At 40.7% G+C, this 26078-nt stretch overlaps 1 protein-coding gene across 1 annotated transcript in view; it reads right to left on the bottom strand.

Annotated features, from left to right (window-relative positions):
• LOC128373725 (MAP7 domain-containing protein 1-like) overlaps window positions 1-26078 on the bottom strand; it is a 42115-nt gene that overhangs the window by 828 nt on the left and 15209 nt on the right. The window contains exons 2-15 of the mRNA XM_053333885.1: window positions 22851-23066; window positions 19648-19716; window positions 16219-16382; window positions 14917-15025; window positions 7596-7715; window positions 6137-6261; window positions 5632-5774; window positions 4849-5099; window positions 3623-4040; window positions 2825-3005; window positions 797-901; window positions 621-671; window positions 469-523; window positions 108-380 (exon numbers count right to left, since the gene is read on the bottom strand). Of these exons, the coding sequence (XP_053189860.1) occupies window positions 108-380; window positions 469-523; window positions 621-671; window positions 797-901; window positions 2825-3005; window positions 3623-4040; window positions 4849-5099; window positions 5632-5774; window positions 6137-6261; window positions 7596-7715; window positions 14917-15025; window positions 16219-16382; window positions 19648-19716; window positions 22851-23066 (2280 nt within the window). The remainder of the gene's footprint in view (window positions 1-107; window positions 381-468; window positions 524-620; window positions 672-796; window positions 902-2824; window positions 3006-3622; window positions 4041-4848; window positions 5100-5631; window positions 5775-6136; window positions 6262-7595; window positions 7716-14916; window positions 15026-16218; window positions 16383-19647; window positions 19717-22850; window positions 23067-26078) is intronic.

Raw genomic sequence — 26078 nt, 5'->3', positions numbered from 1 at the left:
GACAAAATAAAATAATCTCTCACATTTTAGTCCTAAGTAAACTTCACCAGACTTTTAGTGGTTATTTGAGCTCCACACATCAAGACTCTGCTCTATCGTTACTGTACCTGCAACATGCTGAGGCTTCATCTGGCCTGTTTTCATCAGGAATGGCTCTCCTCCCTCGAACGCCAGGATGGGGTCGCCGACCAGCCCGCTCTGATTTTGTGCTGGATTACCGCTTTTGTTCAGCTGGTTGATGTCCTCAAAGTCTGCCGCCTCTCCGTTGGCTGATACGCCGTTCTGGTGAGCTGCGGGCTGGACGCCGTTGACAACGGAGCTGGACACACTTTGTGATTGGCTGAGCACTGCTGCAGCGGGACTCTGCAGATTTCCAGGAGCTGCAGAAAGATTTTTTTTTTATTGATGAATAAATAGAGAAGTTTGTATTTTTTTGGATATTACATTTCTGACTGTTCTGATTCTTACCCTTATTGAGCTCTGTGTCCTTGCCGTTAACCTGTGGAGAGGCTTTGACATCCTTCTGTGATAATGAAAAACAAAAAGACGTTTGTTAGTTTTTTAACAGGACAAGAGGAAATTGAGTTCTTTCAAGTCTGTGTAAAAGGGATCACACAAACCTTATCTCCTGCATCACTCTTCCGAGTCCTCTTCATGATCTCCTCAAGGCGCTGTAAGGATCAGACAGAGATCAGTTAGCGTCATGCTCTTTAGCAGGAAGTACTGATATGAACTCAAAGCGACCCGTGTGACTTTCTGAACTCTGACCACGTTGTTTTTCTCTCTTTCTCCTCACCTTCTTCCTCTCCAGTCGCTCCTGCTCTTCTTTCTGGAAGTGTTTCTCCCTCTCTATGCGCTGACGCTCGGCCTCTTCACGGGCTTTAGCTTCAGCCTCCTCCCTCTGCAAAAAGAGAAAACATTAACATGAAGCAAACAAAAAACACACCACTATTAAGACTAAAACTAATGAAATAATAAAGTTTACAACTCTCTGTTCATACATGCTGCTACAAACAGATGAAAAGCAGCAGGATGTCAGTGAGAGAGGAGGGAGCTGAGAAAAGTCTAATTTTATGTAAATGTTCAGTTGTAGACGGAGCGATACCCCAGATACTCTTGTGTTGTTTCCCAAAGAGAACAAAACACAAAGCAACTGACGGCTGGACAAGTCATTAACATGCTCAGTGCAAAGCAGAGTACAACTTCCACCCACACTTTTCAAAATCTTACTTTGTGTCTACAGTTTTTACAGTTTCAGGTTTATTTACATTCAAAAACCTCTCTAGACATCGTCCTCCAGATGATAGATGTGCTAAGGTGATAAAAAATACATAGATACATTCATTTAGGTTGCTTTTAATTATAATAGTTTGCTCACACTAATTGCATTAGCAGCATTTTTTGCTCCAAGTTTCATCTCAGGCCAAACAGAAGCAGCCTTAAATGTCTAGGTGGTGTTAATTAAACATCAGTCAAAGTTAAGGCAGCAAAGAACAATATTGAGTTCATGTTTGCCGTGGGTCCTAATTTAGTATCACACACTATAAGGGGAGTAGGGCCACTCTGCCAGTCAGTTTCCTCAATAATAATTTGTTGTGTTTTTTTCAGATGACACTGATTACATAACTAATAATGTGATAATGAGAATACATAAGTTACAGTAGTTTATTCTTGGAGTCACAAGGGATTCTAGTCGGTAGTCCTTGCATGTTAAATATGGTTGGTAGGATGAGGGTTAATATAAATATATGCATGTAAATATGTAAATAGCATTGAAAGTTTTTTCCCCCCAGACTTCATTGTGTGGACCCTGTTATGTCCCTGAATAAATACAGTTGATGAGGGGAGTACAGCTTAATAACCCCACTTCTAAAATCAAACCTACATTGTTATAAAACAACATACAATCTGTCTAACTCCCCACCAGCAGGGAGCAGCACATGCTCAGTCTGTTCTGCAGCCTTCAGGTCAGGACTGATTTGATGTGAATAACTATTACATGGTTCACTGTGTATTTAGACTCAGCACCAAAACAAACAGATGTGAAGAATCCAGCGATGAAAATTAAATTATGATGTATGTATACATAAATCGTATGTGTGGAGGGCAAAGCAAATGCAGCCAGCTGCATTTAGAATCTGATATTTCACACATTTTGAGTGGAAATACAACTTTTGATTTGATGTTCACGCACCTTTTCTGACAGCAAGCGCAACACTTGAGCTAAACTAAAAAATATGAGGCCACTCCAGTCTCGAGCGAGTGTGCTGTCATGGTGGAACAATGGAGCTATTGAGGGGAAAAGGGGAGCCGAGCATAGCTGAGTGCTTCAGGCATAGCGTACACTGACGCTGCTTATCCGACTATCAGCCCACTGCAGAGCTGAGTGTACGAGACAGAGGCAACACAGGCCCGTCACTATCTCCCCCGATCACAATGGCTCCCTCAGCCTCTGCTCATCGCTATTATGGAGGTCACCAGCTGGCATCTGCCCGGACAGACAAGGGGCCTCTCACTATTAGGGCTCATGCATGACACACATCGTCCATGACTGCAGCACATATTCTTCTCCTTTAATCTGCCCAGATGCTAGACAGTCAGAGGGTACTGATGTGTGGGTTCAATTCTGCATCCCCTCTGACAACTCAGGCATCCTCCTAATCTGCCCAGATGGTAAATGGGCTTACTGCATGTGGTGATCACAGGGATTCATGATGGTTAATGGAAAATTAAAGGGTTTTCAGAGCCTACAGTATTTACAGTGAACAGTAAGTGATTGTGTGTCTCACTGATGAAGCGTTGGGTGTGTTAAACCATCACGGACCTGTTTCTGCAGCTTTTCGTTCTCCTCTGCCTCAGCTTTGGCTTTCTCCTGCGCCTCCTTCTCGTCTTGAGCCCGCTGAGCTTCGTCTCTCATGCGCTGCTGCTCAGCCATGAATCGTGCCTCCTCCTCTCTGCGCTTTCTCTCCTCGGCCTCACGCGCCATCGCCTCCTCCCGCAGAATCCTGAAGACATGAATCGATATTGATCGTTACAGACGCCGTGTGCATGCTTGTATGGTACAGGTGCAGAAAGATCAGCGGTGGGCTTTTAAAACGTCATAGTGCTAACTCAAACTTTGGCTTAAACAGCACCCACAGAATCAATAAAGTTCTGGTTCACTTCTATCCGAGGACATACCCTACTCTCCCCCTGTATTTCGGATTGATTTCTATACTGTAATCTGTCCAATAAAAGCACAAAATTCCACATAATAATATTTCAAAAGATAAGTTTCTTTGCTGTAAACAAAGAATATTCTCCCCCTCTATTTCAGGGTGGTTACTGTGATTAACCCAATTTTAGCTGAATCTCAGCACTCCTTACAGGTTGTGACACACATAGCAGCACACCTGAGGCCACTAAAACTACGAGTACACCAAAAATATCATTCTTTCAAGTGCAAATTGGAAATGTAATTATATGCAAATGCATAGTGTCAGGTGTTATTCTGTCAAACAATGTCCCAATTTCGTTCCTGGCAGGTAACCTTTCTCTCTCTTTCCATGTAAATTAGATATCAGCTGACAACACAGGATGACTCACAGGGTGTTACTGTTTTCATATTGACATTGAGGCTGACCTGTTCCTCTGTTCCTGCTCCAGGCGCTCCTGCTCCTCCCTCTCCCGCTGCTCTCTGGCTTGTCTGCGTTTCTCTGCCAGGACGCGAGAAGCCTCCTCTGGGTTATTGGTGCCTGCTGACGGCCTGCTGGTTGGTGCAGCCGGGGTGGCGGGAGCAGCAGCAGCAGGGGCGGCTGCTGGAGTGACTGCAGGTGAGACTGCAGGGGCGACTGCAGGGGTGACTGCAGGGGCGGCGGCTGCAGCGGTGGGTGTAGGAGAAGGAGCCGGATTACTAGCAGAGGCTGCTGCAGGAGACGCAGGTGGGGCAGCTGCATCGACGCTGGGCACAGCAGGAGATGATGTTGCTACAACTGGTGGACTGAGGGAAGGAGGTGTAATGGGCACAGAGGACACCACAATGGCAGGAACGTTACCGGAGTCTATCAGAGAGAAGACAAAGAGAAGAGAGCAGATGAAAAACCACAAATAAAACCACAATAAATAGGAAGCAAACGTCTGCTTTACCAACAACAGCCTTGTTAACAAACCTTGTTATTGATATTGGATAATTGATATTTTTCCTACAATACTGTTCTGAGCCTCATCTTAAGCATTCCATTGTACAGATAATGTGTTATTCTGCAGAAATAAACAAATAAATAAAGTTGCCGAAGTAGGGAGCTAAGCTAAACTGATGATGGTGTTATATGGAAAGACAGAGATCACCAAAGTTATCAGGATTCATCCTGAGTGGGAGATGTTCACACAGACTTTGTGCCAAATTTGGTGCAAATCCACAAATTACATGTTCCATCTAGGAAAAGTCAGACTATCAACTAAATCAGTTACATGTATCCTTTGAAGAAAATGAATGTCTGCACCAAATTTCATGGTAATCTGTCCGATATTCATTGAGATACTTTAGTCCAAAGTGAATGGACTCACTGACATAACCACCTACTTGTGTTGCTAAAATATAAAAATGTGAATGGAGGAGGGAAAATGACCAGACTGCCAAATGATACATCTTACAATAATTTATCACTTATTGATTCAACTTTTAAAATACAAACAACTTCCAGTTAAATACCGACTGTGTAAATCTACTTTATCCAACAGAGAAACCTGCACACTGAACTGCTGTAACACATTAATTGTCTGTTCACACTGAACTGAAACGTGAATGTCGGCCAAAACCTCTAAGTCACCTTGAAGCTTGGATATCATCCCTATGGTAACCACACTTACTCTTCTTCTCCTCTGGGGTGTCGGGCTGCTGGGTTTCGTGGCCCGTTTCCACGGTGACCGCAGTCACCGTCTGGGGCTGTACCCTGGCGGGCGTCTGGGCCCGTTTGGGTCTGGTCTTGGTGCCAGGAGGAGGTGTCTTCTTGCCCGTGGGCGTCTTGGCTGCTGCCGCTGCTGCTGCTGGCACCAAGGGGGACAAGGGCCGACTTTTGGGGGCTGCGGGCGATGGAGGTCTGTTTTTGGGCTTCGGGGTGCTGATGAGCAGAGAAGAGATGGCAGCGGGAGTGAAATATAAGCAGGAGAGAGCACAGGAGATGAGATTTCATAGCAGTGAACAGAAAGGTAATAACGTTCCCGGTGCATTGCATAAAGACCATAACTAGGTCATGTGGAAGATATGAGTGACTCGATCTTAAAGTCCACATGCGGTCGTCATGATTCTTTGGCTGTAGGGGGGTTGTAATGTGAGAAGAGGGAGGGTGCATCAGTCAGGAAAACCCCATTCTGTCTGAGAGCGCCTCACTCTCACATAAACAGACCCGTTCTTGGCAGGCCGGCCCGTGACTGCTGACTGAACGATGTCCAGCAGAGTCTCTTTTAGAAGTTAGATTATAGCACCTTGGACCATCTGTCAGACATTGACCTGCTCCAGGCATAAAGGACGAGGAGGACACATGAGCTCCCTCCTCTTTTCGCTCTCTCAGTATCTCTCCTACACCAGCTGTATTTATTGTGGAAAATATACGTCTATATGACAGACAGAAGGTACTTTTTTCCAGTGGTTACCTGCTCTCTGGCCTGGATCTCTGGGTCATAGTGGTGGGCGACGCCGTCTGTCTCTTCTTCTGCACCTTGTCTTTTGTGATAGCGATCTTCTCTTTTTCATTCTCCCTCTCCTTGTCTTTCTTCTCCTTCTTCTTTTTGTCCACCTTGGAGAAAGAGGTGACACAAATAAGCATTTACAACCTCAGGGTACAGCTGCTTGACATCACAAGATAATAGCCTTTTGTAAAAAGTCAGTATCGACAACTCCTCATGTTATGGCCTCCCACATTAGACTATAAAACTTGAGGCAGACCCCCCCTCCCCTGAAATAAAGACCAACTCCAGTTATACACTCATTACAAATAGATGAAATTTCACTCAACATGTTGTCTTTTAGGTAATTAAAGTGAGAGGTGAGATGAAATGTGATCCAGGATGAAACCTGACCTGAGACAATCTTTATTTAAAATGAACTCTTTAGTTATTGTAAAGGCAGATAAATTCCCTTTATTTGTGCACAACCTACCGGTGTGGAGTTTCGCCGGCGCTGACGCTGGGTGATGTCCGGCGTGCTGGCAGAGGAGACCCTCCAGCGCTCGGCGCTGCTCTGGTGTGGGCGGTGGAGGGAGGCGTTCAGCGGGCTGGCAGAGGCTGAACGGGAGCAGTGGTGAGAGTCTGAGTGACACATAAACATGCAGAGAGCGGCGGCAGGCCGAGGTCAGGGTCCCCACACTCACACCATGCAGGGTGATAAACAACACAACATGCCACGAGACAATGAATCTAATCTCGCTGACACATTAAGTAATGATGGCAACTACTCTTTTATTGTTTTTAAATTGTGTTATTGATTTCACTCTTTTATTGTTATCCATTAGTGCTTTTAGAGGCACATCTACTCACCAACATACACCTCTATTCTTTACAGTCATCTTATTTCTACTCAGGTCAAAAGTCAATTTATCAACCATTTTTATATTGGATTAATCATTGAAGTCACTTAAAAAGGAAACATACTGTGGTTCCAACTTCTCAAATGTTGGATTTTCTTATTGTAAATTGGATATCTGGAGGTTTTTTGGCTGTTGTTCTGATAAAATAAGCCCTTTGAAGATAAATTGTGGTCAAACATCAATAGAGGGATATATTTAAAAAGACAGATACATAAAGATTGAGGAAGAGTAGAAGAGAAGACTGAAACAAGTGACTTTTGAACATTGAATATCTTCAGACTTTGGACAGGCAATCTGAAGACATTTCAACCTGGGAAACCATAATGTGCATTTTTTTCACAATTTCTGACCAATTCAGACTAATCACTGAATCAAAAAACATATTAATTCGTAATGAAAATAATCATATGTTGCAGCTTTATCTTCAACCAAACCAAATAACACAATCACATGCATGTCAAAATATGAATTCACAGAAACATGGATGAGAGAGGAGAAAAGATTCAGGCTGTCTATAAAGAACTGAAAAATGTGCTGCTTCCAGATTCTCAAATGTAAAGTTTTGCTGCTTTTCTCTTTTCATATCGTTTCATGTCACTGTATATTGATATTTAAGGTCTTAATAAGGTTGTTCGGACAAAATAAGCCCTCTAGAAAATTGCAACTTGCTTTTTCCAATGCTTATTGACATCTTAAGACTAAACTACTGATACAACAGATTAATCCTTAATGAAAATAACTGATAGTTGCAGCTAGATTTTATATATAAAGATCAGAGCTAAAGAGCGAGACAGAGAGGAAAAAAAGACAAATACTGAAACAAAGTAATAAGAGATGAAAGATGTTGACTTATTTTGTGTTGTATGTTCGGGGTCATAAAGCTCTTTTCCCCTCTTAAAATGCAGATGAAAGGGAGCTAAAGGGGAACCAAACACAGGATTTCTCCTTCCTTGCACACTGGAGTTATAATGAGCAGAAAATTGAGGGTGTATACACTGGATAAAAAGGTCTGGAGGGGGGTCTTACACTCACGAGAGTCACTGTTGTTGAGGAGGGTGGCGGCGCTGCGACTGCGAGCCAGGAAGGACAGCGTAGGCGTCATGAGCCGCTCCACGATCTTGCTCTCCCACGGGCTCAGACGCAGGCTGCGGGCTGACACAAGAGGGTGCTGTCAGTATCGGGTGACTGTCAGAGTACAGAACTAAACATATGTGAACGTACAGTCAGATCCTCGACTTTCACACAAAAAAAGCTCTCCCTCATATCTCCTGGAAACACACACACACATACACACACACACACACACACACACACACGCTGAGATAGAGACACACTCACACACTGACATAGAGACACACACACACACTGCAGGAAGTTTAACACTCCTAACTGATGATACTGTAGCAGACACACACACACACTCACAGACACACAGACACACACAGACACACACACAGACACACAGACACACACACACTGCAGGAAGTTTAACACTCCTAACTGATGATACTGTAGCAGACACACACACTCACACACTCACAGACACACAGACACACAGACACACACACACAGACACACAGACACACACACACTGCAGGAAGTTTAACACTCCTCACTGATGATACTGTAGCAGACACACACACTCACAGACACACAGACACACAGACACACACACATACACACAGACACACACACACTGCAGGAAGTTTAACACTCCTAACTGATGATACTGTAGCAGACACACACACTCACAGACACACAGACACACACACAGACACACACACACACAGACACACACAGACACACACACACACACACACACACACACACACACTGCAGGAAGTTTAACACTCCTCACTGATGATACTGTAGCAGACACACACACTCACAGACACACAGACAGGCACACAGACACACACACACACACAGATCACTGGAGTTTTCACCCTGCATTCATGTGCTATTGGAAACATCATTCATTCATCCTCATATGAACAGCATTCAATGTAGGAGGATGAAGTCTGAGGAACTTTTAACACCTCAGTTTCTCAGTTTCTGAGTTGTATATGTAGTTTTTGTCTTTGTAAGCCGTGAATAAACACTTCATGTCATGTGTTTATTTAGCTAGACAAACCTTCATACTGTAACCTCCGAAAAGCATGAGGCAACACGTGGCGCCTCGGTTAGATATCTCTGACAAAATGACACATGAAAGAAATGTTAAAAAGGACCCAGACTGTAGAGATTTATCCACCAGCACAATGAATGCACAGTTCATTTCTTTGATGCTTTAAATAATCTCACTGGTTAATCCATCAGGAGGTGGAGCTAAAGAACCACAGTTTTTCAGGAGTAAGCTAACAGCAGCTATAGTTTAAAAGTACTAAACAATTTAAATATCATTAATTACTCGTGACATTTAAGATTTAGAAAGCTCAGCGGGAAAGGTGATCTAGTTTACAGAAGTAATTACTAGGTTGAATGAATCGGTGGCTTTAGAGTGGGATCATGACTCCACTTAAACAATCCATTGATGTCTTATAAGCAAATCCATATGTTTTTCTAATAGTTTAGTTCATGAGATATGATGAAGTTACTGATATACAGATGATTTTTTTTTTTTTGATGCCATTTGTGCCCCTTTCATGCTACAATAAAATGCAAAAAAAACAAAACACAAAATCATCTACTATTTTTTTAAGGGAACATGAAGATTTCTACTTTTTCATTGCTCCTGATAACAACTTAAACAACATTAAAGACCTCAGTATGCTCACAAAGAAGTGCTTGTTGTTGGATCGTCTTGGGATCTGAAACCATCTTTCAGTAACAGGCGGCTGAACCCAACAACTTCTCTTTAACTTTCCAAATCAAACAATTAACACCAGGTATGCAAATAATATGGGATTTTAAGGTCAATATGTCATTCTTCACGCTACTTTTTCATCAAACTGGTTCTATAGCTCCACCCACTGAGGTTTTACTCATCATGTGAGGTTATTACTGCTAATAGGGAAATATTTGTTTAACTCAAACTCCAGTCAGCCACTCACTTTCACTCAAAGATACAGAAACTCGTACATGTGTTACATACAGTACCACACATTAGATAACAACACACAGAGGAGCAAACCCAAATTAATTTTCATTACTTACCACTCAAAAAAAAAACACATCAAAATGCCAGTGATGCTGTTTACTCGACCTCACTCAAACCCAATGCAGTGCTAAGGCCTGTCAGTTTCTGGTGAGTTGAGCATTAGTATCATTTGTCCGATAAAGCAAGACAAACTACTCTGACCTCAACACCATTCTGCTAGTACTGTACAGTATGTGGTGTGTTTACTGTTATTGAGCGTCATGTGGTGTGAAGATTCAGCACATATGATGTCCAACAACAGCAAAGTATAATCCAATGCATTGTAATGACGGGTGGGAGAAAAGGAAAAACAACACATACACCAATAAATCATTCTCTCATGAGCAAAGCAAACGTCACATCAGAGAATAATGTCGCTTTTTAGTTAAAGGATGTCATCTTTGATTCCTGCAGAATCAAATCAGACTGAGAATATTTCTTAGAAACTAATAGATGCCTGTGTGAGTTTTATATAAAGCACAGAACAAATACTGGACAATCCCTAAAGGGAGTCGAGAGTGAGAAAGAGAAAAATAAATGATGCAGTGTGAGAGCTCAGACTTTCTTGTCTTCAGAGGGAATATCATATAGAAAAAGCTCAAACTTCTTCAACAGCAGCTGAAACAGAAACAAACACTGCAGTGCAGCATTTTCTGTAATCAATAAACACCTCTAGAGCAGAACTATTTACTCAAATTCTTCCTTTATACTTCAAGGAATTTTTTCCATTTTCTGCTACTTTAAACTTGCACTAGATGTATTTAACAGCTACAGAAAGTTAGAGCTCTGATGTTAAACTAATGGTTTGATATTTTGGAAAGAACACTCAATTAACTTTCTTGCCAAGAGTTAGATGAGAAGATTAATAGCACGCTGTGGTATCAATCGTCTTGTGTAACTCTCGGCAAGAAATCAAATAAGTTTCTCTCCAAAAACATATAATTGGCTTTGAAATATGATTTTTTTTATAGATTAAACTACTCTGACGGTATAAAGCTGCTGAAATGAGCTGAACCTTGAATCACTTCTTTTGCATCGATAATTATAATCTTAAACATAATATAATAGATTTGGTACCATAATGAGTATTTTTTACTTTTGACATTGATATTGATATTTTTGTGATAATACTCAGTTAGTAGTTACATATCTATAAATACTACATATAAGAACGCATGAGTAGAGGTTTCTTTACTTTCCTTACATACTTTTTCTTTTGATATCTTTAATGTATTTTGGTGGTAATGCTTCTATACTTTTACTTGAGTGAAATTTCTAATTTTGAATGATTTAATAGTATTTTTACATTGTTGTATTGCTACTTTTTCCTAAGTAAAATATCAGAGTACTTCCTCCACTCCTGTTTGGAGACTTGATATAGTTAAATGTTATGTTTGGACCTTTTAAAGCATCTGACTAAGTAGCTTCTAGCTGATGTAGTTTTCCTTTTGAGTTCTACATATAACAGAAAACACATAATACAGAGGAGACGAAGACATACGGATGGACGCATTGTGTGTGCATATATACTTTTATCAATTTATCTAATGAGCTAAGACAGCTAATTCAGTTTGTGTAGATTTCCTGTCTCATCAAGTGATTAAATGTCTTGCAAAGATGTTTTTCTTTCCTCCCTTCTTTCCTTCTTTCTTTGTTTTTTGACAGTGAATTAATGACAGCAGGGATGTGTGTACTGACAGCTTCAGCTTCTTGTCAATGCTCCATTGTTGTGTGACTCAAGCATCACTCTGTCGACATACACAAAAGTATGCGTGACACCTACGAACACATACCACACATAAACATGATAATAGTGCAATCACAACAGCACAGCCGGGAATGACATGTGTTGTGTTTGTGAAATCACTCTTTCTGTCATTGGCTGGCTTTTCTTACATAACAGCTGAGGCAGTCACCTTCGCTGCATGTTGGAAAGATCATTTTCACATGATTTATGATGAACTGATAACCAGACCACATTCTGTTGCTAGGCAACAGCAGTTTCCCTCCTCCTCTTTCTTTCTCCAATACGGAAAGAGGAGGCTGCACCGAGCTGCTGCCTGGCGAACGGCTGTTCACCTGGAGGTAGATTGATGCCTGGATCTATAAACGTCACCGCTCTGACATCACTACCCCCTCTCAACACTATTACTGGTACACTGAGCAGAACATCTCCCAAGGCCAAAAACACCAGCTCTGATACTGGCTCTGGCTCTGCAGAAATATGATTCAGCTACGAATTGTCCTTTTTATGTGCCCGCAGTATCGGGGCATCTGTATTAGTGATGATCAAGCATGAAATCTGAGCCGCTATTGTGGCGGTGGGGGAGCCGAGAGCCGAACTGCTGATTGCACTGTGGGTGATACGATCTACAATGACACATGTTATGAGGCGAGACGAATCTGAGATGGAGACATCACTGCTTATGTACATGTGGCAACTCAGGAGTCTGATGAAATGAGTCTGATATAACAAGTTAATTTCAAGTTAATCTTCTTATTACTACAGCACATTGCTGTCACTGTGACTAAAAAGACTGTAACTCAGTTTCTCATCATAGCATACAAACTTCCTCATTTACCTGTAACCCTATAAAGATATATATATATATATTATTAAGATATAATAACATATTTGATCATTATTACTAAATGCCACATTATTCTGTTTTTACAGTAACCTTTTCTTGTAATAATGACATAAATGTTATCACAAAACATTTCAGTTAGACCAACATATTTAAGTTTTTAGCCATGCTAGAGCTGCGTTGCTCTATGGAGTCAGCTGGTCCACCACTTTGGTCCAGACTAATTAATTTAACGCTATCATCAAGTCAGAATGTTTATTTGTTGAATACATTGGTTTACATATGAATTAATACTTGCAAAACTAACGACATTCCTATCAGCTGTAGTTTTAGTGTTTAGTGCTCATTAGCAAAAAGAAAAATAGCATGCTAACCCACGACACTAAAATGGTGAACATGCTAAACATTCTACTGTATATAAATCATACTATACATTTTAATCATATAGATTATACCATCTACATGTTACCATGCCGACCCCTGTTCCTCACAGTCTCACAGAGCTACTAGCATGACTGTAGACACTTTGCATTTTTTGTTATAACAACGCACCAACTTTTCATCTAACTGTAAGCAAATCTATCAAATTGAATAATTGTATGAAGATTTTACCTACGAAACTAATGATTAGTTTATAAAATTAATCAATTTTTAAAGATTTAACTACCACAGCAGTATATATTATAGCAGTTATAAGTATTATATAAGGAGTTGAAAAGAGCTGAATGTTTCGCAACAATATTAAATACTTCTTACCTGTTCATGCATCAATTATCAGATACTATATTTGGCACTATAATGAGTATTTTTATGTAACACTAAAATATGTTGTGATGATAAAACTTCAATGTTTGGTACTATAAAAATATATCACCCCAATAACAAATGTCTCGTAACGTGGACAGGATCGCATTACAATGAGAAATGTTTCATGTTATAAAGAAACTGAGCAAATATTAGTTTTATACAATATAACCAAGCAAGAGAGACTTAATATCTATGAACCTAGACTGCAGATTTACTTCAAATAATACATAATACACATTTATACAATGCATTTGCTTTTAATTGCTCTACTTGATTCATTTGCAACAGTCACAGTCAACAGTATAATATCCACCACCACCACCACACCAAACCAGCAACAATAAAGTGGAGGGGGACAACTGAAAAAAGGGGTGTCATGAAGACTTGTGAATGTATAAACCGATGAGACACACGTACCAAAATATATATATCACAAACTATGGCACGGTGATGTCGAGGTGAAGGGAGGCTGATCAAAAATGCAGAGGAGACTTAAATCAATGACAACCACCAACTGAAGAAACCAAATCAAAACACCACGATGCAGACTGAGAGCGTGATAAGAGTGAGGGGGGGAGGGGAGGGGGAGTAAATGACCAGTCACCAAGCACAGGCAGGCAGGCAGGCCACCAGAGACGACAGTTATAATCATAATAAAAGAAAAACCAAAAACCAGATTAGGGTAACAGGAAGGGAGGCGGAAGGGGATGAATAGGGATAAGGGAAGGGAGGGAGGAGGAAGCCTGGTGGACATTGACGTCGGGTCGTCCTTACTTCTGTTGGGGGAGTTCCAGAGGGTAGCAGAGGATTTGGACAGCCTGTTGTTAATGACAGGGTCCACCTGTCTCGGCAAGTTGACCGTGGAGGCCGAGCATCTGCCTGCACCGGAGAGAACGCAACAGACAACAACTGTTCACAAGGCGGCCGGGGTGCGGGCGGCCCCTGACTGGGAAAAGCTGTGAAGGTGATAAGAGATTGGGGGCTGCCAGCTCCCTTCTGTCTGGGATCACACAGTTGTCAGCAGCTCCTGGAGGAGAGCCGGGACTCACCAATCTCTCTGAGGTCAAACTGGCATCTCTTTATCATTTGGAAGTAGATTAATTTGATTTCACTTTCGGGGGAGGGATGGGGAGGAAATTCAAGGAAAGTATGGGAAGGGTGTGGTATAGTTAGACTCTTTTTTATTTTTTTGAAGGGGGGAGGGGGGAGTTTGCTTTTGTTCTGCTGCAAGAAATCAGAAATCATAAAATATCACACACGCACGCTCTCACACACATTTGGGAGCTTTAACACTTTGCAGGAGAGAAACTTGTCTTGACCTCAGTGTCACCGTTTGAAAAGAGGCAGCTCGTCACACATGTGTTAGTCTGTGTGCAGGACAGGACAAGGTTCAGTCTGAAAAGGGAGAAATTACCTCACAGGTCTCTGATAAACACAACGCCTCGCCTGTTCACACTCATAATCTAATGAAACAGATTCATGACAATTACCTTTCTGCCCTCTGTGATCAGTTAAATGGAGAAAATTGGTACTCAAAACCAATCTTAGCTCCAAAAAAAAGAGAGAGAAACATACACTAAAGAATTACAAGTGCTAACATCATAAATTACTGTGTAGGTCACTTGCCTCTGGTACCCCGCCCTCGTGACACCAACCCCTTCAAGACTATTTCCTTGAATTGCATCATTGGGACGAGTGAGTCACATTCGGTACAGCATTACTCAACACAAAGATTACAGGCAGGATGTGATATATGTGTGTATCTTATTGTTTTTATCTTCTATGAATGTCTGTGTCATTGGGTTCATTTAAAACTTACTTTCCCTGCGGGAGGTCTGGTTGAGTCCGCCTGCCCAGGACCACCTCTGCTGACGGATCTCAGCCCACGTCTTCTTTGTCGACCGCTTGATAGCTGCTTCGTATCGCTCCTGGAGGACCACAGAGGTTAAAACTAAGTCAAGTCTTTGCACATTTTCGCATTAACCACAATTCATTTGATAGTTTAAAGATTGACAATTAGGGAGTTAAATTAGATTATTTATACCACTATTACGTCTTGTACTGTAAATACAAAGCTACAGACAGCAGCTGGAGTTGTTATGAGAAGATTCAAGTGATAAGAAAGAATCTTGGCATCTGTTTGTGAGATACTGGATAGTTTTACCATTTCAAGACTCATTACAGATTCCTTTAGGAATACATTTATTTTATTTCTTGCCGAGAGTTACGTGAGAAGATTGATACCACTCTCATGTTTGTGCAGTAAGAGCCAAGACGCGTTAGCTTAGCTAACCATAAACAATGGAAACAGCTGGTCTGGCTCTGTCCAAAATTACTTATCAGTTATCACTTATCAGCACCTCTAAAGCTTTCTAGCTACTTTGTGTAAGTATTTCTTGACAACAACCATTAATTTGTCCTCCCAGTATTTCTGTGCAGCGTCTCCTCAAAACTGTTCCTGCTTGTTAGTTAGAGTGAATAACTCCCCTTAAAAACATTATTTATTGTTTTATACATTTCTGTTTGAGTATGGGTTGAATTAACAACTTTACAGCCTGCTAGCAATAGATATGAGATTAATATCAAAAAGTCTATATCAAAAAATCTATATAAAAATCTGAGCATAAATCAGTGTTTGGTAGAGTCAGCAGAGGCCCTGTTTTATTTTAATGGCTAACAAGCTATAAAGGTTAAGAACCGCTGCTTATAAATGATCTGCATTTATGGCCACTGACAAAATTGGCCTTAAGCAGCTGATACTTGGCATCTTGACTGTAATTCAAGATGGGACCAAATTCCTGTTATGGAGGCAATTTTCTAGTGGTCAAAAGTGTTGAACTAACATAAATACTGGCGAAGGGTTGCTTTTTCCGCTCTGACTTGAATTAACACTGAAGATTTTGCATAACAGGACATTTCTGTGACTGGCAGGCAGTACCAAAAATTTTTGTCTTTATAAATATTTGGCGTCAGAAAGGAGACACTGAATTATAACCACACTAGCTCAATGTTAATGATTAAAGTCTTATAAAACACAGGGTGAAAATATTCTTCATTGTTACTTGCCTGCAGACCGTGAGTGGACAAAAAATTAAACTTGCCTCTTGTGCATTGGTCTCACCTTGTTCTTTTCTAGTTTCTGTCTCTGTTTCTCCTCCAGCAGGGCTCGACGTTTCTCAGCCTTCAGCCTCTGCTCCTCCAGCTTCCTCCGGCGGTCCTCCAGCTGGCTCTCTCTCAGACGCCGGGCCTTCTCCTCCTTCTCCAGCCACTGGGCCTTCTTCACCGCTGAGGGGTCACCGCAGAGAGTTAAAGTTAACATTCAAGTAGAATACAGACCAAGAAATAAACATGATGAGCTCTCTGAAATATCTTCTTTCAGTCTCATTTTCTTCTGTAATCAAAGGTTGGCGCTGAATAAACAACAGAACACTAAGCTAGCTACTGTAGCCAAGATGTTTAAACTGTTTTCTTTCTGATTTCTTTCCAAAACATTTTCCTTATAATAAACCTTTTATGTGGCACATTTCTTGAACAATGTTTAGAACATTTTTAAGAAGATTAAGAGTCTGTAGCTACACTAGCTGTTCTGTGAGGGTGTATTTAAACATAGTGGTGCTAAATGGAAACATCAACATGCTAATACGTTCACACTGAATATGTTTACATCCTGATGGATGCCAGGTATAATGTTTTCTTTAACACTGTCTTAGTTAACATAATAGCATGCCAAGATTAGCACTAAATACATAGTGAAGCTGTAGCTGATGAGAATATCATTAAAGGGGACATATCCGCATTTGCTAGTCTATATTTTCAATCTGGGGCTCCACTGGTAGGCTACATATTTGCATGTTTAATTAATTAATCTTATACTGGTCTTTTATGCAGACCCTCAGTGTACCCTCTATCTGAAACAGGCAGTTTTAGCTCCTGTGACTTTAAGACCCCTCCCAATGGACCCACTCTGTTCTGATTGGATAGCTTTCTGAAGTTGCCCCTCAGGAGACCTCTGTACACTTTGGAGGCTACATCAAACAAAAAAAACATGTAGGAAACTATGGTAGTAGGATTTCACTACTCTTTCACACACAAAAAACCATAGCAACCAAGGCTAATTAACGGATGGCTAATTATGATCATGCATGACAAGCTAACTTAAGTTTACCTAGAAAAAAACATTGCAAACGAAGCGTTCAGAGCAGGTTGAAGCCCCGAATTTTGTCTTGCAGGGAACATTTCTACATGTTCAACTCCAGTTTTTGAACTTTGATCATGTTTAAAATAGATATCCAACATCATTACAGTATATTAATTACAGAACATCACAAAAAGCATGATATGTCCCCTTTAATTTTTAGAACTCGCCAAACTAAATTTTTGGCTACATGAAATGTCAGGTGATCACCAAAGTCACCGAAACTGTACTAAAATACATCCAGTAGGAGTTGAGATATTGTAGTCTGGACTATAGTGGTGGATGACGGAAAGACAGACAATCACCATTACGAAAGCCAAGCTGCTAGCAAATGTTATTAAAAGACACAACAAAAACACATAAAAGCCAGTCTGTGTGTTATATAGTAATTTAAAAGTTTGATATTTTTGCCCAAACATAGGCTATTCCAAAGTCAGTTCTTTACATATAGGAGTGTATAATCACTTAAAGCTCTTGATGGGTTTCTACTACTCACACCCAAACAGAATGGGTAAAACAGATGGAAAACAATGTGTTCATTACACTTTAATCTTGATAACAATAAATATGCAGAAGTTTCCCGCTGCGTTTTACAGCACGCACCAGCAGATGCCAGTTTTCTTAGCACATACGTTGCTGGTGCTCATTTCTTGGGGTAACAATTAAACAGCAATCAATCCTCTGTAATTAAAGTGCCACCATGTCAGTGACTGTTTTACTTTCTTTTCATACAGTATAGATTTACATTTTTCCAATCACTTATACATAAGCCTGCTCTCACAACATATTTTTAAGCATATCAGAGAGTTGAATTGAGTTTTAACAATGAAAAACAGGGCAGTGGATGATGGTGTGGTATGGTTACATGCTGGATCCAACTAAAAAATGTAATGAAATGTCTTGATATTACCCAGTGATGCTGTGGTTTAGACGGCATTAGAAACACCGACTTTTCCAAATATGTTACAGTGTTATTCGAGGCATGATTTATATTTAGTGCAGTATTCTGCGGCTCATCTTCACTAATGAGCCAAAGTGGCACACAAGTCTGTGCCTCATCGACAATGAGAAAGCCTTCTCCGTTCCTCCGTAAATCCAATTCCAGAAAAAATCCTATTACGCTTGTAATTCACAGCAGAATTGAAAAATATGTTGGGTTTAATGCTCGTGAGAGTGCTTTTCACTTCTTCGTTTATTTCTCCAAAACATAAGGTGCACAGCTGCCATTCTACAACAACAAGGCTGAAATCTTTTAAAAATTGTTGAGATATATTTGTTGTTTAGGGATAAACATACAGTAAACATGATGTTTTATGACCTATATACCATCACGTGCTTACTGCTTTCAACTAATTGCATGGTTCATGTGGAAAAAAGCCTAACATTGTACCATGTAATTATACACAGAAGCAGACTGCAGGAAACTAAACTTATCTCAGAGCAACCGAAGCCCAGTAAACCTTGGATATTATCGATAAAAAGGCAGCAGAATTCCCCTCTAACTCTGCAGCATGACCACATTATTGATGCTAATGAAAGCAGTAATTAAATCTAATCTGTCTGAGAGGCCTGGTCTCAGTTCGTGGTAATGACTGCTCATTTTTCACGCCAAGCGCCCTGGGCTCCGTGAGACGTTTCTGCGGGAAAACGCCCACCGAGTTTTGCTCCGATTGGTTCATGCTTTGGTACAAGTCCAGAGGGAGAAGCCCTGCATTTCTAAACGAAATATAGTCCTTCATGTATTTGGACAAACTCAATATTTTCATTGGAAGAGGTTTTAATCTGTAGCCACAAAGTCAAAACCATGATTATGGGTATGGAACATACACTCCGGGACGCAGAAGAACATAAAGTAAATTTAAAGTTAAATGAGCAGAAACATTTAAGTCAAAGGTGAAACTGCTGAGAGTTCGCAGGGTTTATAAGTTTCCACCAAATTACATCAGAACACAAACAATATGATCGATTCACGGAGGGAGGAAAAGGCACAACTGTTCAGTCTCATCACAAGTTTGAATATTTCCAAATGGTAATGACTGCTTGCTGCCAACGCTGATGGTTTTAGTGAAGCGCCTTACCTTGCAGCTGAGTTTGCTGTTCTGAAAGCCGTGCAAGGAGAAACAATAAGACACGTCAATAACCGTCAGTCACTCACAGCAGAGAGACAGAGGGAAAGAGGGAGGTTATTAAGAAGAGACTGAAATAGGATTGAATAGGTGATGACATGCATCAAGTCGGTTACAATAAATCCACGCTTCATGCATCACCAGCAGATACAATTAAGAGTTTTGTTGAGAGTTCAGAGAGTTAAGAGCTCAAATTATTCTCATGTCAACACTGTTTATTGTTTCTTACCGATATATCTGGCTCTTTCCTCCCTCCTCTCCTTGGCAAGCTTCTGCCGCTGCTCTGAGCTTATCACATCTGTGAGGAGAAAAAGAAATGCTTTGGTTAATATTTGCAAACCCTCAGCAACGAAGAGCTAACATATATTCACATATAGTATGAACAGGATTAAAGTTAATGGCAAAGAAAATCATGTCCAGCATATTTACTACAAGCAGCCCTTTACTGTCTCGTCTTTGATTGATGTTCAGTTCTAGCATCTTCTTACTATAAATAGTAATATAGATGAAATGATTAGTGCTTGTACTCCTCGTCTCTACAAAAACCAGCAATCAGAGAAAAGAGTAGTTGCCTCTATGTAGCCTGAGTAGTGAGATGCAAAGAAAATCCACAAACACTCGCTGCTGCTCAAAAAGATTAAAATCTATTCTCATCTGGATTTTAGCAGCTGTACACTAAGTAGACTGTTTAGATAAAGTTTTATGAGTAAATTAAATTCAACTGAAAAGGCAAATGTTTGGTTGATTAAAAACACAAGATTTTGAAAAGTGAGTTGGACATTACGCACTTCTTCAATTCCTCAAACGTCACAAACTAAACTGCAATCATCTTCATTTTATCTGGGTGGAGGCAGAAATTTAAGAGACAAAATCTCAAAACCTGGGTAAACAAAACCAAAAATATCTGCCTAGTTGAGAAAATGCTGTATGGTCTCATTTTCTTGTTATTTGTCCGTCTTGTAGTCTTGGCTTGTCACGGTTGTATAAAACAGACACAGCTGAAGTACTGATGTTAAATACCAGAGGAAGTTTAAATCAGATCTTCAGGATTTATTCACTGATTCAGTATCAAGGTCAATGCAGCTCCATCTCTTCCTACACTGTCAATGTTCAACACGCTGCGACTGTGATGTACGTCTGCTTTTCAGCTGTTCTCATCTACAGAGATAATCAGCATGAATCCTGACAAACTGTGAGAGAGGCAGTGGCATGACACAAGGATTTGCGTGGCTCTTTCAAACATCTTCCAGCCTTAAAACTGGCTGTGAAAAGCCACGGCTGAAGAGCTGTCGGACTGTTGAAAACCCGGCACCCCTGGGGTCCCTGCTGAGCCCGTCTCCTTTTGTGGTTCCTCTTCATGCTATGTAATATGTATTCCACGTATTCTCAACCAATCACAGAGGGCCCCGCAGCACTTCATCCCCATCTCCATGGCAACCTGACTTCACTCCCTCCCTCCTTGAGAGAGTATCCTACACGGCTTTACTCTGGCTGATATGCAGACACTATGAGGTGCAGAAAAAAATAAATCTAATGGGCCTGGAGGTCCCGTCCCACTGAGACGTCACTTAATGCACCCGTCCCTCCCCCACCACCCCTCCATCAGTCTTCCTCCACACTATACACCCTGTCTCCCCACAGCTAATGACAATTTGGCTTTCGGCCACCACCATCTGTCTGGTGGGAATGACTCAATGTACACTGATACTTCCATCAGGAGGGAAAATATGTGAAAATCAGGCATGAATCCTATCAAGTTTTACATGTGTGCTGTGCAGGCTTTGTCTTAAGCAAGGTCAAAGAAGGCAAGTTGAGGTGGATGAAAAAAAACCCTATTAATGAACAGCATCCCTCTTCATGCCTTTTAATGTGTTTAAAAGTGATTTAATATTTTTTCACACATGCTGGATTGTGGTGATTCATACAGAAGCAGCTGAACGGTAAACAAGAACCTGGTTTGATCTCAAAATAAATGAGCCCAAAGCGTCTCACAGCCAGCAGCAGCAGGAGGAAAAAACTGCTTATTCAACATTTTACACTTCAGCCGAAAATTAAACATCCAATGAGGTAAAATACTAAACAGCTGGGGGGGTAAAGACGAGACCAGTTTTATATAGAAGTAAGAGCGAAATTGTTCCAACTTCTTCTCCTGCCAATTTCCAACAGCTGGAAAAAAACTTTAAACAATTTGTAGCATTAACCACATCGTAAAGAATCTGACCTGTCATTAGCTGCGGTTACATGCACGCTCTTTTTTTTTTTTTTTTTTAATTCTGACTGAAATCACTCAGATTGAAGTTTTCAGGTCAACTGTTTATATGTGATGTGATCTAATACGTTCTATTGTTTACATGCGCTGACACATTTAATCAGAGCATATGTGCTGATGTGCAAAAGTGATGAATACATCTGGGTGATAGGTCAAAATGCTCCTGCCAGCTACCATCACCATAACGAGAAACAGGGGAGAGACTCAATATGAATACAATATGAAAACTTTCTCATACTACAACTCTCACACAGGGCAATCATTTCATGTCATTCTTGTGAATTTCATACTGCAATAATCACATCTAATCACATATTTATGTGCAATATATTATTCCAGTGCAAAATACATTTTTCATTATTGCTCTGTACCTTTTATATACTTAATTTATTATTTTAGGGCTTGTGTTGTGTGTGAGACTATGTTGCACTGCTAAGATTGTCACTACATGAGAAAAGCTGGTACACCTTAAGTAAGTCCACCTTAAGTGAACTGGTTCTTTGATAAAAAAAAAAAAAAAGTCAAAGCAACATGAACCTAAAGGATTATTACATTACTCAAGAGTGTGCTGGGTTAATATGTCGAGGATACCATTTAAAGAAAGAATTGAAAAGGGAATACAGAATGGAGGAAAAACACTTTGGGAACCGACCTCCCCTCACACTTCATCACTCTAAGCCCCCAAGCACAAAGAGAGATCCATAAAGAAATGTTTTTCCCAGTTTGGTGTGGAAGAACTTCACTGGCCTGCTCAGAGCTCTGACCTCAACCCCGTCCAACACCTTAGGGATGAATTTGAACACCGACTGCAAGCCAAACTTTATATCACTCAACATTAGTGTCTGAGATCACTGATGTGCTTGTTGAAAATTAGAAAATCTTTCCAACCAAAACCAGAGGCTGTTATAGAGGCAGATTAATGCCCACAGTCTGGGAATGAGATGTTCAACAATGACAAATATGAGTGTTAATGTCCAAAAAAAGCACAAAAATCATTAATAAAGCACAGTATTGATGTAACTTGGGTATGACGTTTCACTGCATGATTTAAAGTTAGACTGTAAATATCACTTATTTCTATTTTGATCCTTTCCAACTGAAGCAGGGTTGATTCTAGTGTTTATAATAATATGTCAGATATTGTCCATCTCTCATAAATGTACCTTTCTTGGGCTGAGGGCTGCTGTTGGAGCCGGGGGTGGATGGCCTGGGGTCTGTCTTGATGGAGGCATCTGTCTCAGTGGGGGTTTCTGTTTTGGGGTAGGAGTCTGTTCTGGGAGAGAGGTCTGTGAAGGCTGAGTCATCTGGAGTCAGGAGGTCTTTACCCAAAGATTTGTCCCCATTCGGGATGGACTGAGTCTCCGTCTGCAAGGGCAGAGCTGAGGACAGAAAGACAAATGGATTAATTCATTAATAACATGATAATCTTGTTAAGATGTTGTTTTATTATGAAATCATCCTGATAAAATCTGCACATTGTTTTCTGGGAGTTGTCACTGATGCTTTTTTATACTACGACAGCTTGCTGATGTGTCAGTTACCATCAGTGTAGTGACGCTTTCAATAAAAGTTTTTCTCCCCTGCTGACACACCTTCACTATAAACCTGCAAACCCACGGTGGCTTAATTAACACGACACTCTCCAGCCTCATTAGAAATCATTAACATCTCTTTCACACACTTCAGTCTATCTGTAGCAAGGCGCTACACCTCCCCCCTCATGTCTCTAAAGGTTTCAGTCCTGTCAGCGTCGTTAAACACACCAGCAGCAGGTGAGACACTCAGCGTGGGAATAAATCTGAGTTTGCCTTTAAGAAGCTGCAGTGAAAAGAAAAGGATAGAGAGGCAAGGACACATTCAAGAAGAAAACTGCAGAGTGTTGTGTTTGTTTATTTTAACTGATGTTCCTAAAAAAGATGTGCTTACATAGTGATTATCGTGGGGATAATTAATGCTAGATTGCCTTAATTATTCCCAGAGAGCCACAGAGACTGATCCATACTTTGCTTCGACTTCACTGAGGGGAACAAAAATGCTCAATTTACTATTAGTCACAATCATATTTTCCTCTTATTTCTAGTTTTAAATGAAATGTGACAGCTTTCAACCACCTAATATGAGAAGGGCTTTAGATTTTAGTAGGGTAAGATGTCTCACATCAGCCCAAGGCCTGTTGTTTAAGGTAATAATGGATATAATGTTCAGTTCTCAATGCATGTCAGTATGTTTTTGACCAACTCTAAAGTCATACGACCGTCTCGAGTCATCTGATGATGTATTTGTTTACATCATGAACATGTGAATGGTTCCTATCTTGAACATGCATCACATGTAATATGAGCACGTCATGAGACCTCTCTTTCATTATGACTATGCTTTGATTTAAATGTGTTGTCCGTAAACCCAATACAGAACACTCAAGTGTCATCTATTGAAAGCTAATTAATCTACTGTCTTAATTAATAATAAAAATCAATAAGTAGTTGCAGCTCTGCATTTGAAACTTCCTGACATGAGCACCATTCATGGATCCACACATATCCGGTCAGGAAGCCAGACTTCCTGGACTCTAACCTTTATGAAGGGTGACAAAGAGGTCACAAAAAGCCACAAAAAACATCCTGTTTTAATCACTGCTCTGACTTTTCACACTCAGCTGGCCTGCTGATACTGTCACTTGTCTGAGTTCTTCCCTTCTTCCTCCTCTGGCTGCGGCACTGGAGAAGTCTGTGACAAACTGCACAGGGCTGCAGTGACGTATTGGGGGGTTGGGGGGGGGCATGCAGTAAGAAGGAGCAGGAAGGAGGAGTGGGAACAATTTGTGCACAAGGACATGTGAAGTGAGAAAAGAGATTTATCGAGAAAGGAAAGCTTGAGGACAATGACAGAGTGGAAAAACTGTGCAGTGGGCTGTTTTTGTAATGACAGAGGAGGAAAAAAGGGGGTGTAGGATTTAAAAAGACAAAAAAAGGAGCAGAAATAAAGAGAGAAGCAGCTCGGCACAGAGCGAGAAAAATAATGAGACAGGAGCTCAGAGATAGTGGTAGGAAGGTGAGAGTCTGGAGGCTGAAGGCCAGCTCTCCACTCAAGTCTGCCAACAATGGGCAGATGGAGCGTGACGTTCTCCACAGGTCCATCCAAACGCTCGCCGAACCACATAAATTACAGATTAACACTGGGCGTCTGTCCAGCTACCCCCACTGTACTTAATGCACAGGCTGCCCTATAGAATACTAATGGAGAAATAATAGGGTGTGAATTAGGGCCCCATGTGTAAGAAAAAAAATGCAGGATCATGTTCAAACAGGATGGCACTGCTACCACCTGATGTTGAAAAAAGGATTAGGATTTGGCAAAAAGAGGATTGTGGTGCTCCTCCTTTCTTGAGAAGATTACTCGTTCAACAAGTGCAGCTGACTTTGTGAATTTGATCAGTTTACCAGCCTTATATGGCTGCAAGAGGCACAGCCAGCCCGAAAAAGGAACAGTTACAAAGACTAAGATCACTGCAATCTCTAGACTTCAAAATACACTGAGGGACAAAAAAAAACTGTAAAATCAAGTCAAAGGCAAGTAATTATGCTTAAAGTGCTGCAGAAGGTAAAAAAAAGACTGCAACCACAAAAAACATGACACAAAACCAGATAATTAAGTAAGAGATTTGGGCTGAAACTCGAAAACAACATGGCTTATAAATACTGCACACAGAAAGAAGAAACAATCACACACTCCAAATACTTTCTTAGGTGTGGTAAAAGAGGTGAAGCAGGCTGTTTGTTGACTTTATTTTAACATTTTAGTACCCTGAAATAAAAGAAGAAAAGTGTCCGTCAGTCAAGCAGGAAAGAGAAATACTACAAAGCCTAAAAAAACTCTCTCTTATATACTGTATTATCAAACTATTTTTGCCTAATATGATCACTGCCGGGCTGCAGGACTCTTTTCAGGTAATATGTTCCACTTTTTTTGCTCATGACGGTTTATAAAAAATCTCATAAATAAAGTTTTATTGTGCGGTGGGTCATCACGTAATATGTCATGGATGTAAACGGTGCATGTAAAAAAACAACAGGTGCCACTGTGGCTGCTCAGAACAAAGGCCGACTGCAGCCCAAGATGACATCCTTCATAAGACGTACGCCGCAGAGTCGAGTGTAAGTAGTTATTACTGTAAGCGCAGCATGGGTGTGGTTGTTGTGTGTTTTCTTACATTTGAACAGTACTGCAATGGAGGGGAGATGATAGGAGCTGAGTTAAAGTGAACAAAGAGCCATATTTTACCTTCTGTATATAGCTAATATAGTTTATTACATTACCCATTCAATACTTATTTCTGTATTCAGCCACAACTCTGCACTACTTTTATCCTTGTTTACAATTCACAGTAACTA

This window comes from Scomber japonicus, chromosome 15 (assembly GCF_027409825.1).
Source record: "Scomber japonicus isolate fScoJap1 chromosome 15, fScoJap1.pri, whole genome shotgun sequence".
NCBI lineage: Eukaryota > Metazoa > Chordata > Actinopteri > Scombriformes > Scombridae > Scomber > Scomber japonicus.
This window is presented reverse-complemented; position numbering and strand designations above follow the sequence as displayed.